This window comes from Tauraco erythrolophus, chromosome 7, assembly GCF_009769465.1.
Source record: "Tauraco erythrolophus isolate bTauEry1 chromosome 7, bTauEry1.pri, whole genome shotgun sequence".
Taxonomy (NCBI): Eukaryota; Metazoa; Chordata; class Aves; order Musophagiformes; family Musophagidae; genus Tauraco; species Tauraco erythrolophus.
Genome location: NC_141471.1, coordinates 19,639,006 through 19,658,141, shown reverse-complemented (window position 1 = coordinate 19,658,141; position 19,136 = coordinate 19,639,006). Strand labels below are relative to the sequence as shown.

The following is a 19,136-nucleotide window of genomic DNA, read 5'->3' as shown; positions in this document are numbered from 1 at the left end:
TGCAAAAGACGCGATCGTAAATGAACCGTTTGCTTGGCCTGCTGCTCTGGGGAACTGGAAACTTGAATCGCTTATGGGAAATAATGTCCTTTAGGGGCCGAATCCTAACTGCAGTAACTGTACGTGGAGTTGGACTGTCTCTCATGTGCAGCAGAGAGCGGACCATGGCAACAGAAGCTGTTTCTCGCAAGTAGCTCTCGAGAAGTTAGTGGGCTGTCGATGGCAGTCCCTGTTACAGCAAGGCTGCCTAAAGCATTTTGCATTTTAAATTGCTTCAGCTCAGCCCAACAGGGTACATGAACAAGGAATCAGTCCAAAACAAAGAAGCATTTTGGCACAAAAAGCCTATGACAGTCCCCAGCCAGGTCTGCAGTACAGGGAGGAGGAGGGCCAGGGGGGACTCCTCTGGGTACGTGCGCAGGCTTGAGCTGTCACATCACCACAACACAGAAAAATGATCAGTTAGAGTCACATTAGCATTTCAACCTGACTGTGATGGGGAGGACACAGTGCAGCTGCAGGTTTGGCAGTCCTGCGTGAACAGACCCTAAACAAGGCATGTTATTTAATTTCAGAATAAGAGAAACCGAGACTAAAACCATCTTTCGAAACCATCTAGTTCATCCCCTTCCAATTCCAACTGGGTTGTTCCCAGCCCTCTGGTTTTTAGTGATTTATCTGGTCTAATTTTAATGACTCAAGAGATGGAGTTTCCACCACTTCCCGTGGGAAATTAGTCCATGGTCTGATAGACACGGCCAGGATATTTTCCTGATGTTCAACCTTCAGTGGTTTTCCTTTGTTCAGTTTAATCTCATTACTCCCAGTTATTCCCCATCGGACAGCACTAAGCACTCAGCCCCTCTCTTTAGTGTTTATCCCTTCACAGTTGGATACAGTTGTCTTTAGAAAAATCTGCTGGGCTTGATCATATATTATTCACCTTCTCAAACGCAGAGATAAAACAAGAAAATATGAGCAAACGACAGTACAAGTTAGTCTTAAAGGATGTTTTCAAGACTTGATCTATTTCTGTTCACCAAACCTAGCTGAGACCTGCTCAAGTTTTTTAGGATACGGTGACTCATGACCCCACACAAACCTACCACCTCTTTCCTACCTGTGTCAGAACTACGGGAACATGTTACACAAGGTGGGAGTAACGGATGTGGGAAATCAAAATCAGGTTTCTATAATAAGAAGACACAGAAGCTGAACAGTTGCAAGAAAATGTGTTTAGTGGCGTGGCACTGAAAAAGATTACCAAAAATATCTCAATGTGGGTGCTGCACTAGCTCAGCTTAGGAAATACCAGACAGTAACATGGCAATTAATACCAGAGAGACAAGTAAAATTTTTTGCTTGGAAAGAATATGACAAATCCAAAGTAGAAAGGCTGGTGATTCATAAGCATGGAGAAAGCTGCTGAAATGGTATTTATGGTGAGATCCGTCAGAGGTGAAGTACAGAGAGGGAAGGAAAGGTGATTGAAAACAGTTATTTCTTGAATTTGCAGAAAATGATGAAAAGAGACTGAGGATCCCTTAACACCGTGTAAGTAAGATTAGAGATGCGGAAGCTGAAATAGAATTGTGGCAGCCAAATGAAAGCATGAAGAGTAACCTGAGGAAATCTCTTGAAAGTAGGAGACAGATGAGGGGAGGGAGCAGTAGTATTTGCTGGAAATAAATCAATAGAGGCTTTTGTAGGACCCTTAAGAGATAACTGGGCTTTCCGGAAGCTTGAGCTGAAATGCAGCATCAATAGAACAGTCTGTTCCTTGTTAGCCTTCGTTGTAAAGAAGCTGCTGAGAGAGATGCACTATTCCTTCTCCTTCCTCCACGAGCTCCTGTCTTTAAAATACCCGAGCGGTTTTACAAATCAGAGATTAAAATTATTTTAAAGTGACAGTTTAAAATTAGAATGAAAGACTCATCTTACCTCCGGTTCTGAACTTTATGGAAGTCGTGAGCTAAGCACCCTGCTTCAGCAGAGCACAGGTGGCAGAAGCCAAAGCAGGGGAGATCTAGGTCAGAACCAGAGAAGAAAACAGTGAGCAATCATTGTAGACGTGCTGCTCAAGGAGCAGACCTGCAGCAAGGAGGAGGGAGCACCTGGACGGGCCACTGGAGTCAGGGACAGGCTTCTTAAGGTGGGAGAAACTAAATTACCCTTGGGAAGGATGGCTCCTTGCACCTGCAAATGCGCTATTTCCTCTTCCACAGTGAATCCACTGAGGAGGCAGCAAGAGAACATGACTTTTATCGGGGATAATGATTGTAACTCTGTGGCACTGACGTTATCAAGGACTGCTCAAATGGCACGTGCACAAGCTCCGGGCTCTTGTCCTTTGCACACAACTGAAAACATAAAGAACATTGAGATATCGAGTAGGACAAAACCCCAGTTGTTATGGTCTCAGGCACAGCTACTCCTGGGGTGCTGCATCGCCTTTCAGCCTGTCTGGACTGCAGCGAGGCATGGAAGAAGATTCTCTGGCATATCTTCATGAGCTAAGTGTAAAGTTATTGTTGTTATGTGATGGGCTAGTGATAGAAACTGGATGAACTCGTCTGGAGACAGCAGAATCTCCTTTCAACTAGCTCAATCCAGATAACACCAAATAGAGAGACAGACCCCAGCCAGAGACGTCCAAGCCCTGAGAGTTATTTTAAAATGTGTAAGACATTCAGATTTTGAATTTTAGATGTATAAACCCAATACTCTCTTGTCATAGATAACCTTTTGTAATGTATCTTTACAAACCAATTTTCTGTATGACTTGCTGCTTTTTCTGCTTGTACATTCTTTCTCGTTGAACAGATTGTAAGGTTTAAGATGGCACATTTTCAGTTTGACTTCCTACAGCAGGGAACAAGCTGAAGCACCTCGTGGCTCGCTGGGGTTGCCAGCACTCCAGTTCTCAGGCTGGAGTGAAGAAATGCTGCAAAATGGCAAATAGGATCTCAGGTTGAACTTTTTGAAAAGGAAAATAAATATGGGGTTGTGCTGATAGATCAGATGCAGGGAGATTTTAAACAGTGACTTAGGAGTTGTCAGGCTATGTAATTTTTATTTCACCTGAAAAGCAATAGTACAAATACGAAAATATTGTATCGGCCAAAAACTAATGATCTTTTTAAATCCTGTATTTTGCAGTGACTCCACCTAAGCCATTTGTCTAAATATTATTTGGCTGGGCTGTAGTGGCGTGGTATGAATCAGCCTTCAACTCAAAAAGATAAGAGAAATGTCAGGACAGAAAGCAAGAATCTGTGATTCACAAGATGTCACATGCTTTGGTTTCTTGACTGAAATTTCTGAAACGACAACCACCCGCTCCTTGTAGTAGTGCAGCGTCTCTTATTGGAAAGTCAAGCAGCTATTTCAGTAGAGTTTGGGGGGAAAAAAAAGCTACAAGAAAGAAATTCTGCCAGAAGCTTCAGCAGCAGTCCTGCGAGACCAGAACAGAAGTACAGCAGATCCTTCAGAGTCTGAGAGCCCAGCAGAAGGCTGCTGGTTCCAGCCAAATTAAGACAAAGCAGAACCAAAAAGACAACAAAAGATGAAGGAAGACAGTAGAAGAAAGGGAAAAACGAGGTGGTATTAAGATGAGGCCAAGGTGCAGCAAGCAAATTATGATCTAGGAGCTGATCTATGGGGAACGGCTCAAGCAGCCAAACCCCAGCACAACTGGCCTGTGCTGTGATGAGGGCGTCCCCTCAAGAACCTGCTGCTAAATGAGACACTTTGCCATGTGCAGGGCCACTGCTGGACAGGAAAAAGCATGGCTCCTACAGCAGTTTCTTTTCATTTTTAGTGGCACACTCCCTAATAGCTTGACAGTAGAGCTGATATGTATCTCTCAAATCAAGGCTGTAATGTCTCGATTTTCAAAACCAAAAATCTAAGGCTGTATGCTTGCCCATGTCATGTGTTTATGTTGTGAAAGCCAGCTTAGAAATGTCTGCAAAGGGCCAGCTTGTAACGTTCTTATCTAATGCAGCACTTTGCTCTTGGATGTCACGGTGCTTGGCTGTTCACTCAATTAGACAAACTTCCACGTTTTCAAGAGCGATTTGAAAATATGAATAATAGAAGGGAAGACAATATCCAGAAAGAAGGAGAGAGGTAGAATCTGGCCTCGAATGGTACACGATATTTGGGTGGGAGGTGCTGAAAGCATACAACTGTTGCTTTTGATTCTAATTACAGTGAAATTTAAAGGAATTGTAACTAATATGACATGAAAGCTCAGATGGAGTGGCCTGGCATAAACTGAGCCTGTGGTTAGTTTAAACATCTATCATGCTGACCTCTCGTAAATCAGGGTCAGGAAACAACGAGAGGGCAGGCGAGCGTTTGCGCTGTTGTTTGCTGGCTGGCTGTTCAAAGGAATGCTGGAAAAACATGCCAAGAATCTGGCTTTGTCCGGGGAAAAAAGTTCTTGTTTTTGAAAAGACTGACAGATCTCTAGAGACAAAGAAAGAGGAGCGAGCTGGCACACAGGTGAGTAAGACTAAAATCAGATGCAGGACTTCTACAAGTTTCTCCAGGTGTTGCAAATATTAACAATGGTAGGAGAGTCACGATGCATCCTCCAGTATGCAGCTCCCATGCACGAAACAAGGACAGAGGGTGGGAGCGAGGTGGGGTTATGGCGTCCTGGCACTGTACGAGGCTCGTGCAGGAGCCTGCCCAGTTCCGAGGGTCAGGGAAAGCAAAGCTGGGGCTGCTCAGGTAACTGTCGATTGTGATGCACTGGGAAAAGTAGAGTACAGCTGCAGGTTGGCATGCTCAGGCATCGCCACAGAAACCCGGGCCAGGAACTGAGATGAGGCTCAGCGTGTATGTCATGCTGTTGTGGCCAGAAGGGCCGATACGAGGAAGGATATTCCTCAAAAGCCAGTTGTTCTCACTTTAAGGCTGCCTTATCTTGCCACAAAATGTCACAGGAGCGAGGGAAAACAATTTCTTGAAATAATTCAGCATTTAAACAGGAGCACTGCGGTGCGTTATCAACACATACACGGTGTATCGGAAGAAATAAGGTGAGGAGACCTGCTGCAGAAAGCACGAGGAAGGGCTAAAAGAGACTTAATTTGGATGAACGATCTGGATGCCACCTTTAGGTGCACCGGTTGGAAGGAGGGAAAGTGAGCATCCTCAGTTAAAGCCAGACTTGTGAGGGTTCCATTGACTGTAATTTCTAAGGTCAATAAAGCAGAGCTAACGAAGTACACTGGATAGGCAATCAGGCAGGAATCCTGTGACTGTCTTAAAATGCTGAACACAGAAGTTCTGGTAAAGCTCTGGAAAATAACTGAGAATATGAGAAACAGAAAAATACCTTTTAGCTGAGACTTTATTAAAAACAGAGATAAAAATACTGATTTTTATTTTGAGCTGTTTTTCCATGTTCACATTTATCCTAACAATGATTAGTATAGGAATATTATACATAAATAAGAGCTACTTTTTGTCTTCCAGAAGGCAATTAATGCAGATGGTGACACATGAATGCTTAATTGCATATTTTAAAACTAACTTTTAGAGAAATTTTGGTATGATGACTTCGTGTTGAATTAACTCAGAAGACTGAAGGCAACTTCCCAGGATTTTTCACCTTAGATGAACCTATAGACAAAAGATCAAATCACAAATGCTTGTTTTCCTGGAATGACTAATTAGAAGACTTTTGAAAATATGCTGACAAAGGGCTTTTGCAAAGTGTGTCAGGGCAGAGGAAAATTAAAAAAAAAGCCAAAACCCCTTCAAACCCTAAATTCTTAAATAATTGTTTACAAGTTTGCAGCTCGTTATCTCTTAGCTATTAGTTATGTTATGGATAAATACAGTACTATCCCCTGGGACACTACATTTCCCTACATGTGTCTCAACGGTTCAAAGGAGTGAAAGCAGCAGCTCCTTTCAACAGCAGCTAGAGGACATTAGCCAGGCCTTGTTGCCTTAGTGTTTCACATGTCTGGGTACTATAACTTTGATTAAACCTAGACATGGAAATCACCTACTTCCTCCATTTTCAGAATACTTCCCACCCACCGAATGATTTCAGTTGAAGCCATGGGATGGCAAGGGAACAGTAAGTCAGGAATGGTATTTTTGGACTGTAAAATACACGATTATAGAGCAGTCTGGGGGCAAGAGCGAGAGCCAGCAGAGGATGACAAAATCTGGTTGGCGAAAGAAGCTGAGTAAAGATAGTGCTGGCAGTCAGGGAGGGCAGCACAAACCCTGGGAGAAGGACAGCGATGTTTAAAGAAGTTAACTTGGTGATTTTTTTTTTATTCAGAGCTTGTTCTTGGTGAAAAGCTAACTCCTACGTCTTTATAGTTTTAAACTGTGATCCCATCTGCTCTAACATTTGAGAGCTGAGCTTGGAAAATACCAGGAGACCTCGACAGGATGCTGGAGACGACATTGGTAGCTGTGTCTCCATGTCTTCTCTGCCACGAGAGCCTTCCAGTCCTGAGGGAGCACTGTGCTTCTGACGAGACGCTCAGGCTGCTACGTAAACCACAGACGATGACAGTCCTTCTCCTCCTCCCAACCCAACCCTTCCAAAAACGCCGCTATCTCCATCCCGGTTCAGCCCAAGCCTGTCACGCTATAGGCTTAGCCCATACCTATCACTTTGAGGCCACTCCTGTGATATATATAATAATTTTGCATGGTTTAGTGCTTCAGCTGGGGAAGGGTTTCTCTTTGCAAATTAAGGTGGAAGAGGCAGAGAGTCTGCCCACTCTGTCAGGATAACGGCTGTGTTGCAACGTGGATGAAACTATGGCTTTAGGCATATCAGGTTTGGCCCTGAGGAGCATCAAGGACGGATGCTCTGGCATTTATGAGCAGATGAACTACAGAGTAGCAAAAAGCAGATGCGCACCATGTTGATCGTTACGATTCATAAACAAGATTTTCTATCCTACTCTTTTTTCTTACTAGAAATGGGACTTGTAAGCTTTTATTGTGAACTTCGAAAAGTCTGCCTAACGATGCTGAGAACAGCTACAACGTGCCTTTCTCTCCTCAGGTAATGAAGATTTACCTCAACAGCCATGACTCCGCATTGGTAAATGAATGTTTGGTGAGCCTTACCACGAACTGCACGACTGTGTTTCCATGCTGTTTAATACTGTGTTAAAAGTTGTACCAAAAATTGAAATTCTCATCGTTAATAAGCATTCTATTTTTAAGCCGATGCCATTATACTAAAGGAGGCTAAAGGACTGTTTGGAATATTACCCACATTGAAAATGTGCAGCGACAGGGAGCACACACTCCTTCTTCTCGAGTAGCTTCGTGTACAGTTTTCACAACCTATTTTGACTTCACAAAACGCCGTTGTCCTTCTGCGTAAAATAATTTATGTCTCAGAGACTGCTGAAGTTGAGACAGTCTAAACACAGTCAAAGAGATGGCAAATAATCCCAGCAAGTCCGTGCCCAACCAAAGACTTCGGATCAGCCTGGGGCAGAGCCGTGACGCGCCTTGACTTCCTTCTTCCCTTCTGCACAGGAAATGTGTTCTTATATTTGACTCTTTTTCTATAAATAGATGGAACGTATCAGGAAAACACTTTGGACTCCAGCTTATGAACTATGTGGGGAAAACATCAAAATATTTTGAGGCGTATTTTGGCTAGGCTGCGGCAAGATACGGTCGAGGCCACACAGAATCAGCTGCGTGCCAGACCAGGCCTGGATAAACCCTCTTCTGTGTTTGTCTGAGTTCTGGAGCTAGAAATACAGCAGCAAAGTGGGGTGCTTGTTGTGCTGATTTGCATCTCAATAGCCGGATGCCTCCTCCAGCCACAGTGGCTGCCTAAGCTTGGGGAGCAAATGAAACCACGTTGGGTGATGGTGGTGGCTCATGGAGTCCTCTCTCCGTGCCTTGCAAGACAGCAAGCTTCTCCACTCTCATACCTTTGGGTACAAATCAGAGGATTTTTTTCCCCTTAAATAGGTATTTGCTACTTTTCTTAAAATTTCTCATGAAAGACCAGTAACTGCCACCCAGTAGAGCATCTCAGCGGCTCGTGGGGTTTGTTTTCTCTAAGGGTTGCGAACTCACCAGTGTTTGTGCCATGTCTCCAGATCATCCTTCACCTCAGTCCCAGCACCGGCTGATGTTCTAAACTGGTTTCTGCCCAACACGGACTAAGGGGAATTGGGAGAAATGGAAATAAAGATCTAAGGAATAGAGTAAAGCCTGAGATGGGAAGACCTAAGAACCTCAGAAAATAAGACAGAGAGATTGTTAGTAACAACACTGAGATCTCTTCAGATGGAGTAACATAGATGTCTAATGTGATTGATTAAATTTAAGACACAGATTCAGATTGACTTTACAGAGCTGAGACTGCCTCATACGCAGTTTAGGCAAAACAGTACTGGACGCTTAAATTGGGTGTCTGTAGCTAAAAGCTTGAATGCATTTAATAGCATTATGTTACTATGTGGAATGTCTTCTGGAGGAAGATAAACAATTTCAGGTTATCATGGTTTTCTTTCCCATATGGCACAAATGGGCCCAGGACCAAACTGGTTCTCAGCAGAAAGCCTTCCATCTCCGCACTCATTCAGCAGGTCGTATTTAACGGATTTGAATATCCTTCCTGTACACTCACTGACGGATCCATTCCAACCAGTACTCTACGGTTAAAGTTTTTAATGACACTTCATTTTTCACCCTCCTTGACTCTTCTGCTGCTCATGCTGCTTTTGAATATTCCTTTTTATCTGGTCTGCTTTTTGTCTCTATGTGCTCGTGTTTGTGCTGAGCTATTATTTCCAAAAGCTAAATTTTGAGCACTCTCACCTCATTCCAAATTTCCTAAGAAACAGCAGAAACCCTACTACAACAATTCTCCTGAAAACCCAAATAAATAAATCAATTAAACAGCATGATTCAGAAAGACAGAGATATGCATACCCACAGCAAAGAATGACACAATTCTACTTCCCTCTCCTTTTTATTCTGGTACCTCCTGTTTTCATTCCAAGTCATACTACTGCATGTTTCCCAGTCTACCCAGATTAGGCAGGAAACATATTTTTGAAGGTACATAATCACTGAAGGATGCAGCCAGGCACCCACCCAGGCAGGTGAAATCCTATAAAATTTTGTTGGATGCTTAATCACCTTTGAAAATCTGCCCCTGAATGTTTCAGAACAAGGGCTTACATTTCCTGGAAATCAAACGTTTGTAAGTGTCACTAAAAACCATGGGAGTGAAAAGAATTTGGTTAAAAGACACCAGGATAGAACACAACATAAAAATAGGGTGTAACTGGAGAAAAGCAATCTAAAGAAAAGAGATTAATTCTTCCAATAGGTTAGGAAAATGGAAAATTACTGAGAAAAGGTGCTTCAAGATAACTCTGTTTTCTGGCATTGCTTCCAAAATATCTTAGCTAAATTCCAATGTTTTTGTATGCAAATTCAATAGCTATGAAGGCATAACATGTGTCTTCCAGCGATAGAGTTGTCCCTTGTATAACCTCATGACTTAACAGTGCCGAGAAATGTACAAAGCTTTACTAACAGTAGGACCAATGGATTTTGGAACATGTGTAGTAATGATTTAATGTAATGAAATTTCACATCATGATTAGAAGTGAGATTTTCTTACCATTACCAGAGACCCAATTACTCAGGTCTAAGAGAGACCGCTACATCGCAATACTACAACTAATTTTTGGCTGTTTCTGCTACGGAAAAAAAGGAAAAAATCTTTCATGCCACTCCTGAAGCAAATTAAAGATCAGCCTTTGAATAGTATCCAAAACTTTTTCTCTCTTAGTATTACAAATAAATTGCTGTACTGCGAACACCAGTAGTTTGTTGGTAGTTCATTGCTCCATGCAGCAGCAGAAAGAACAAGGCACGACAGCAAAGTATTTAACTAATTGAGTCTAAGTTCCTGCAGATTTGGAAGCCCCTTTGTGTTCTAAAACAACCACTGGCAACAGTGGAAAGTTCAGCTGCAGATACACGTGAAGGTACAATGAAACCAAGCGCTAATTTTAATCGACAGAAAGGAAGGTAGTGTCAGCCAGTACTTCATGACAGCACAAAGAAGAATCTGAACTACAGCTGACAACCTTCAAGGCCTTACAGAGCCTCACCCAGCATCGATGTCTCTTTTTTCCCTTCTAAAAAATATTGGGTGTTCTCCATGTTTTCTGCAAAATAAATGACAACTTTCCTCCAATACGTTAGCACTCCCTTCTCTATTTTGGTTATATTCTCCCTCTTGCCATTTATGGTATGTGCAGAATATTGCTCTTTCTTAACACAGGATTATTCTTTCAACACCACAAAATAATCCCACACTATAGTGTATGCTTGCGACCAACCTTTTCCAGCTGGCCACATGTTGTTGCAGTGTTCTCACTGCCCAGAATATCCCTGGCAAACACAGCAGCCATTCCCTACTGTTACAAACACTGTTAGCTCAGGTAGCGGGATAGCTGCATGCGGCTGACTTCCCAGAGGAAGGCGTGTAGCATTAAATGAATAATTGCGAAAGGTGTAGGAAGTTAGGATGAAAGCTTTTATTTTTCCTCCACTTCATTCCCATATTTTGGAAATGATGGGCAAAGTACCTGACATTCTGCTTCTCTCACCTACGAGGTTTCAAACAGGGACCACTGAAACAAGCACAGAAAGAGGATGACTCATCCTCTTTGGTTATCTTGCGCGCCCTGGTGAGTACGGCCAGAGCCAACTTTCAGAAGACTAAACTGAGGTAACGCACACCTACGTTAACTTACATGTGTGATTTTCTCCCTCCAGTCTAAGGAGGAAGAGAATTTAAGCTACCTTTCCCAGTACACTAAGATACTGCATTCACCTCAGATCTTATATAGAGACTGTCAGAGTTTTTGGAAAATGTTTAAAAAGGTAAAAGAAGGGAAAAACATTCCCAAATATGATGGTTTTACAAATGGGAAAAGATCCCTCTATGCTATGCTACCCTGTAATTTTTTTTTTTTTTTGAGATTCTCACCTTCTTTTTAACTGAAACTGAAAATTAAAGTTTTCTAGGTAGCTAGAGTGAATTACAGTCCACAAGTGTACAAGTTTGATTACAATAAGTGTTTTCAGTGCTATCGTATCTGGAGAAAATAAAAGTGCAAACTTCTGCAGAAAAGCTGATTGGGCCTTTATCTTCAGTCTAAAGAAATATTAAAATTTAAAACTCCAATATTTTTACTGAAATACATTAAATCTCACTACACAGCAATGATGACTCCTGACATAAGTACATCTCCAAGTTAAGCATTTTACTGTATATAAACTGTGATGATTTGACTTTCCAAGACTGTCGGGGGAGTTCCTGGCTGTCGGGGGAGCTCCTGGCTACTACAATAGAAAGCACCTGTGCCTTGTTAGGACAGGTGCTGTGAGTCACGTTGGTCAGCCGGAAACCACGTGACTCATGGATGAATAAAGGTGGGGCACTCCCAAGAGGGAGTGGGGCAGTTCCCTCCTGGAGACTGGAGTGATAGGAGCCCCTGGAGAGCAGCATCTTGAAGCTCTCTGTTGGAAGCCTTTGGAGTGTGATAAAGCCTTCTGATATACGAGGAAGATCACAACAACCTTCTGGGTTGTGATCCCCGAAGATTGAGACACCAGTAGTCCGCAACACAAGACCAGAAACTGTTCTGTAGCTGAATATAAAATGCAGTTACTACTGTATTTTTGGGGGGAAACGTTGGAATTTTACATTACAGAAATTTAATAATAAAACTTTGAGGATTAACATAATATGGTAAGGAAATATAACACTAATAGTTAGCAATCAAAAAAACATGCTATATTCCACTTTGCTCAACTATAAATACGAGAATGTGGCAGCTAACTGAATTGAAAAAAATGCTTTAATTACTGACCTTTTAGACTACTTAAATTCCATTTTTAAAGCAGAAACTACTAGATATTGAGACCATATCTATAGTTTGACATGAAATCCTAAATGACAGTCAGTTAACCAAGCTGCAGGAATTAATTCTTCCTACTTTGCCTTTCTCTCCAGAAAGTCACTTTCAGATATTTTGGAACTGGAGCTGATGTGACCATGAATGAACTGAATAAAGTCTAAGACCCGATGGCTGTTAATTATTTATGCAACTTTAAACCAAATTACTGCCCATGTTAATTTGTATTCAACAGGTATGGAAAGGAAGCTGGTGTTAAGAGTGCATGACAAGAAAAACTGAGATAAAAATGGATACTGGCCAAATACATAAACATGATGTCCAGAAAAAGAACGGATTGTAAAGAACACAGTCTCTTCTTCAGCAACAGATGTTGCTGAACTGATTTAGAGAGAAAAAAAAAAAAAGCATTGTTTTGTGGGTCATGGGCTGCGACCGCAACTAAAAAAATGTTTAGTAGCCTTTTAGTTAAAGTACATTGTAACAAAGGGAATCAAGGCTATTGCTGAATCAGGAGACAGCTGCAGAAAAAATGTATGATTTTTTTAAAAAACTATCTGAACACACTGAAGAAACTGGACCAAATTTCAATCAGACATATATGCATAATTACCTGTTCCCTCAGTTACATTAATTATATTTTGGAATTAGATTATTAAAGTAACTGAAACCTAATTTTTCACATGCAAGCAAAGAGTAAGAGAGAATGGCAACTGAGGTATCTGGAGAGGCTCAGATATACAAAGGTACAAAATTCAAATATGACATCAGAAGAGAAACACCTCTTATTCACAGTACAATTGCACATCAGATTTACTAGTGAAATCCCTATGGTGCACTTTCACAACGTTAAAAATATGATGTCAGGAGAAAATAAAATGAATTTAAAAAAACATTCCAGTTCTTATATTTTCTACAACTCTGGTCTTTTCTGTTAAGTATGTAGATTTTAATAATCTGAATCTTCTAATGAAACATCTTTAACACAGTCTGAAGTACGTGCATCTACAGTACTTCATATTTTCACACTAATTTCACACTAATTCACTTGTTACATTTTTGTTACTGTTGTTGCTGAAGGCTGATGACAGTAGTAAGGCAAATTGGATTGTGCCTTTTTAAGAAGAGAGGAAAAAAAGGAGAAAACCTAATGGATTTCCTGTACTGAGTCTAAGCTACATCGATAGAAATCAGAAGCATTAAGAAAAACTTTAACATGCTCATAAAAGAAAAACAGATTAAACTCTTTTCACCAACTTCTTCAAGGGGCTATACAGGTGTGCTTTCTTCTCCATAACAGAAGACAGTTACTCTATGAGAGAGAGCTTTTCAACAGAATTCTTTAAAAATATAGGTTAAAAGGGCAAAGAAGGGAGGGCTAAAGCATTTCTGTAGCAGCCACAATAATTCTTTGATCTTACTTCTTCATGCCATTAACATCACAGATTTTAAGCAAATAACAATAGCTTACGAGCCACAGGATACATACATAAGGTATGTTTAGATTACCAGTTAAATGTGTATTTTTGAAGAGCTTTTACGGGATGTGCGAAATATGCTGAAGCAGGAAAATAAACAACTGTGCAACGTAACAAGTGTTCTTACTGTTTCTTTATTAGTTTAAAGGAACCTGAAGCTAATAACAATCTGCCTCTTACACTTCAAAGCTATTGATATACAGCTACTTACTTTGCATCAGCTTCCCTTGGGAAGTTGTTGAGAACAGTTACGTACAGTGCAGAATTAAATTTTTCACACTTAATACAGCATGTAAGTTAACAAACTTCTTCAAACATAATGTATAAGGGAAGGAATCTCTAGAGTCTACAGTACTGATGAGTTAACTTGTTTTCTATGTTTTCCTATTCATTTGTTTTCTGTCTTTATACAAATCTTCTCCAACATCGTCAGATTCTTAAAGATACAATAAATGGTTACAAAAAGTCTCAAATCAGACATACTACAAAAATCAAACCGTAACTGAATAATTGTCTCACTAGCATTAGATTTTTGTGCTTAATGAAGTTTAATTAGGAATATATGCACAGGAGAATACTATGTTAATTTTTTTCCTTGTTTGTGTTGTATAGAACTAAAAGGATACCATGCAGAAACCGAAACCTGCCTGGCATTGTTTTATCTTGATTAAAATTCAGCACATGAAACAGGTTAGATCTACGGCTACATGACACATCAAGACCATGACATCTTCCAATTTCATATCAACAGTGCCTTGCAAAGGTTCGTTTTGTACCAGCACTCTAGTTCAGTGCATTCTGTGAGTTAAAACTTCTGTTTGGAAGAGGCAGTAATGGACTGCCAGAAATATATTATCATACAACATACAGCTTCAGCTGAAACTTTTGAATTGCAGAATTAAACCAAAATAATGCTTTCAATTTGGCAGCAGCATATCGGACCAAGACTAAAGGGATGCTGAACTCAATAAAATTCTGTAAAATAATCTTCATGTACAGAATGGCACTTTTGAATGATCTCACGCAATACGGTGAAGTACATGAATTAAAATGGGCAGAATGACAGACTGAGTGAAGAAAAGATGCACAATGAGGCTTGAGGCAGATAAATTATTAGTCAAAAGGCATCTTATGCAGTAATTTTAATACTTAAAAAAGGTAATAACTTTAAAAGCCCTCAACTTCACATTTTAGGTCGGAGCTCTCACTTCTGTGAATATTAATTAGTACCTCTAGAGTAAATTCCTTATTATACTGAGTTGAAAGAAACACAAGTCAGTTGAACTGTTCTTCTGGGAGACGCTTGAGGGAGTGTAGTCAAACTTCTGCTTCACTGAGCTTACAAGTCTTCGGGTGAGGACGTTAACTGCTTCAGACTCTGTACTTTTCTTTGCCATGATCATTGATAACACATATGTGCTGAAAAAAAATACAACACTGATTGCAACAGTACAGGTGATTACATTAATAATTATTAATTAATTGTTCAGAAATACTTCTGCCTGACCAATCTAGTGACCTTGTAATTACCCCTTCCTTTTCAGAGACCTGGAATTGAATTCTGATTTCACTTTCTAGCTACAGCAAGTTTTTCCACTTGCAAAACCCAGCTTTGAGGTCCACCCCTGGGAGTACCATAGCAAGCAAAGGCAAGACTTGCACCTTTTTTCCATCATTATCTCACTGAGAAAAGGGGCAGGCAACATAGCAGTAAAAGTCCAAAGCTGTCTGAACTCCAGCTGTGTTTCAGTTTTTACTGCTCTCTCTGCACATACTGGGAATGATGGACCTGTGAAGTCCTCGGCTCACAGAAGATGGAAGTGTAGCAGAGGTTATGACTTCTGCTCTGAGGGGAAAGAGATGGGAACGAACTGTTCACAGTGCTGATCACTTGAGGTTTTGCAGGGAGTTCTACACTCACTGAAAAGATCTCAACCATGACACTAAGGCCCTAGGGAGAAGGCAAATTATGGGGTCTTTAAGACATCTTGGAAAACTGAAACAGTGATTTTTAGTATGTTTTTTAAAAGAAACTTACGTTTAGATCTCTGAAGTATTCATTGTAGTCTAAGGCATAACCTACCACAAATAAATCTGGAATTTCAAATCCGTAATCTGTATTGAGAAAAATAAAGAACACCGTCAATACAAGATAGATGGTTATTATACAGCCCTTAAATTCATGTGTTGGTTCTCTGACAAGCAAACTATAGATATACATATAGTCAGTTCAGGTTATGTTACTTTAGACTCGGACATCAAGGTCAGCAGTAGCCCCACAGACAGTTCCTGCTCATAGACTATTTGTGACAGGCATGTGAATAGTCAGTGGAAAGTAGGAGAGTTGTGTACAATTATCCCTGGCACAAAAGACACACTGTGGAAGAAAGCCAAAATCAGAGCAAAGAAATTCTGCCTGCGTTTGAAAGCTCCATTGGTATATGTGTCTGATGACACTGTACAGTATCACACTAATGATGAAAAGGAAGTATAGTTTTAATTCAGAAGGAACTTTCAGAGTTTTATATAATAATTTTCCTCTGAGAGCAGCAAAAACTATTTTTGCATATTATGCTACCAAAACACGTCAAATGCTTCTTAAATTAAAGCCCCAACCTTATGAAGACTCATGAACATGCTTAACAAAGTAAATGCATGCAGTGTAGCTGAATCACACAACTCACATGCTTCAGGCTAAGCCTAGGCATGTATCTTCTATAGTGTGAAGTTTTTTGCAGTATCAGCACTATATAAAACAAGTTAAATTCTTCCCATACTGTTCAGTAAGTAAGTAGAGAAAAATACAACCTTATGGACATAAAAATAGGTCAGCAGAAAAAATTTTACAGGTATTCAAGTAAGAAATTTATTCAATTGTTAAAAATTGCAAGTAATAGATACTTTGGAATTGTAAATTCAGGTGAGGAAATGACAGAGCCCTGTCAGTGATTTAAAGGAGTGATCTCTGATGTTTTCTAAAATTCATCATGGTATGGATAAACAAGGTTAAAACCTGTTTCATTTTACAAGTTATTACACAAAAATATTAAGCTACCCTTCATGAAATAATATTATTGCATTTTTTATATGTTTAACATTCGTGAATCCAGTTAAATATATACTTTAATTCACTCAAATAAATTCTAAATGTTAAAAATACCACTGTATAAAAAGTTGTACAAAAAATGTTTGGGCCAACAGTTCAGATTATTGGGCAAAAACTGCAGGACCATGCCCAACATTGAGTAACTTTTGCTTCATAAAGTTTCGCTCTCTCCCACATCCCAAATCAAGACGCTTCATGCTGCCTCCTGGTACTCACCTGACTACTCTCCTTCTACCCTCCTCCCAAGCTCACCTGAGCAGAGCCTTCTTCAGAAGCAAATACTGGTCAATCTCTTCTAGATGCACCTATTCTTTTCAGTATTTAGCCACATATCTGTTATTACATCATTTATTCTAATAAATCTAAAATGACAATAACTTGGTATAGCTCCTTTTACGGCTTCATCATAGCCACAGTACAAGTACCAATAATTCAGAGAGAAGTGGTGCTGGTGTGACACAAACAGAGCAGCAGGAGGAAGTTTAAAAAGCCCAACGTACAATTTGCTTTTTGGGGGGTGGGATTTAATTATAATATCATTGTTTACCCTTTAAACAATAATATTTCTCAAAAAAAAAGTGTTATTCTGTCATAAAAATTTAAAACTTGTGAATAACTAGGTCACAATAAAACACCTTTCATGTTCAAATGGAATCCTGCAGCTCCTCCAAGGAGATGCAATGAGGAAGGAAAAGGAAGAAATGGACTTTCTCTTCTATATAGTTTGTCAGAGACAGAAGATAAACCACCCACTTTTCATGGACAAAATTAAACCTTTTCGTAACTTCCCTATAAAGATAGTACTCTGCAGAAAACATCAGACTATAAGGAGGCTACGCTTTCCAAAAAACCATTGTACAAATCCTTTCGTTGCATCCCATAGTCCCATTGACAACTGATATTTTACAATGGTTCTAGTAGTCCATAGAATGATATGAAAGGCAAGTAGCAAAACATACACAGATTTTCACAACACTTACAATCTGGTCTGTACCCATCAGGCCGAGATGTTCTTTTCACCAACAAACTGTAATTAAAAACAAAATAAATCCCATGTAAATCTAGATATGTACCTGAATAACATACATAAAAACTATTGCCTTTTGCCAAAAACTTCTGAGCCATGTGAATCACTGTTCTCGTTCTGCTTCTGCTCCAGACAACGTCCTGATGGCAGGGAAGAGATGGGTGTGTCCAAAGTCCATCAGTGTCAGTCTTCAAATGGCTGAAGGGTCACTGCCACTGCAGAACAATACAAAAGTATTTCCTTGCCTTTCCTCCACCCTCCCCTTAGTGACTCGGGCACCTCCTCTGCAGAGCTCCCCATGCAATACTGCAGCATCAAATAAAAGCAGGATCTTGGAACGGGAACCTCCATGGGAAAATATGTTGGGCTAGACTAATTAATGACTAAGTTTTGTGATCGTTTACTCACCTTGCCACTTTAATCATTTTTGGCTTGTATTTTTCTATATTATTAAGCAGAACTTTCATAGTCCTTCCAGTTCCAACAATATCCTTACAAAACATGAAAAACAGAATAAGCAAAAAACAAAGGAAAGCTGAAAAGAGGAAATCTGGACAATGACTGAGCAGTTCCACCTTCTTAATTTGTGTGAATGATGCATTTTTTCCCAGTATTATTGTGGGCCACATCCAAAAAAGGTTATAATTGAGCTCGCATTTTTTGAGGCAAGCAGTTTCTACTATTCAAATAAGCAGTTAAAGGACTGTTCGCTTCCTCTTGAAAACAGCTATGTTTCTATATCTTGAGATGTAACACAGGACTGGAGATGACTTTACTGGGCACTGCAAGGATGCAGGGATAAGACTTCTCATATTATGCTCAAGACTACAGTATGTCAATGTCTCTCCATATCAGGGCTAAATCTGCCCTATTTGTTGTTTTATTAGTACAGTACAAATGAGTATTCTCCAGAGCTGCTGTAGCCAACATGATTTGAAACAAAACTGACTGTGACATGGAGAGCAGCTGTTGATCCTGAACTCTGTGGATGTGGATTTTTCATTAGCCACACCTTGTCTCTGCTCCCCAGGTACCTAATAGCGTTAGCAAAATTTGCTGCGGACGTTTTTGATTTCTGTTACAGCAGTTACCATTAGCAGATATGGGGCTCCTATCAGCTATTCAGGTAACCACCCATCTCTGTGGCTGATCAATATTTTTCCCTGTCCTTTGCTAAGAAAAGACATTGAACATTCATACATTTCCTTCATTACACTGTCCAGCTTACTACCCCCACAAGCAGACTGGGCCTGAAATGCCAGTCAGATGCTGACATGCTCTCTAACCATCCCAGCTGCTTTTCCAACATTTTGAAAGAGAATCACCTACATTAATTAACAGAGAATTTGCAGCACCAGTGAGGTGACATGTTCTTTTCCTCTACAACCAAACACTGTTGATTTACATCAGCGACACACCTGTGATGGACCCTCCCCACAGCACGCTGCAGGATGCAATGCTAACGAACAGGAGTCACAGGGACTTGAGAGAATGACTGACATTCTCCACCAGCGCGTGAACAATCCTGAAGTTGTGAAGCATGTGCAGGGCTATGCAAG

General features: G+C 40.3%; 1 protein-coding gene across 1 annotated transcript in view; it reads right to left on the bottom strand.

Annotated features, from left to right (window-relative positions):
* Nucleotides 1–14,815: 14,815 nt before the first annotated feature.
* PRTFDC1 (phosphoribosyl transferase domain containing 1) overlaps nt 14,816–19,136 on the bottom strand; it is a 48,889-nt gene continuing 44,568 nt past the window's right edge. The window contains exons 6-9 of the mRNA XM_086614705.1: nt 17,986–18,068; nt 17,531–17,577; nt 15,483–15,559; nt 14,816–14,863 (exon numbers count right to left, since the gene is read on the bottom strand). Coding sequence (XP_086470831.1) covers nt 14,816–14,863; nt 15,483–15,559; nt 17,531–17,577; nt 17,986–18,068 — 255 coding nt within the window. The remainder of the gene's footprint in view (nt 14,864–15,482; nt 15,560–17,530; nt 17,578–17,985; nt 18,069–19,136) is intronic.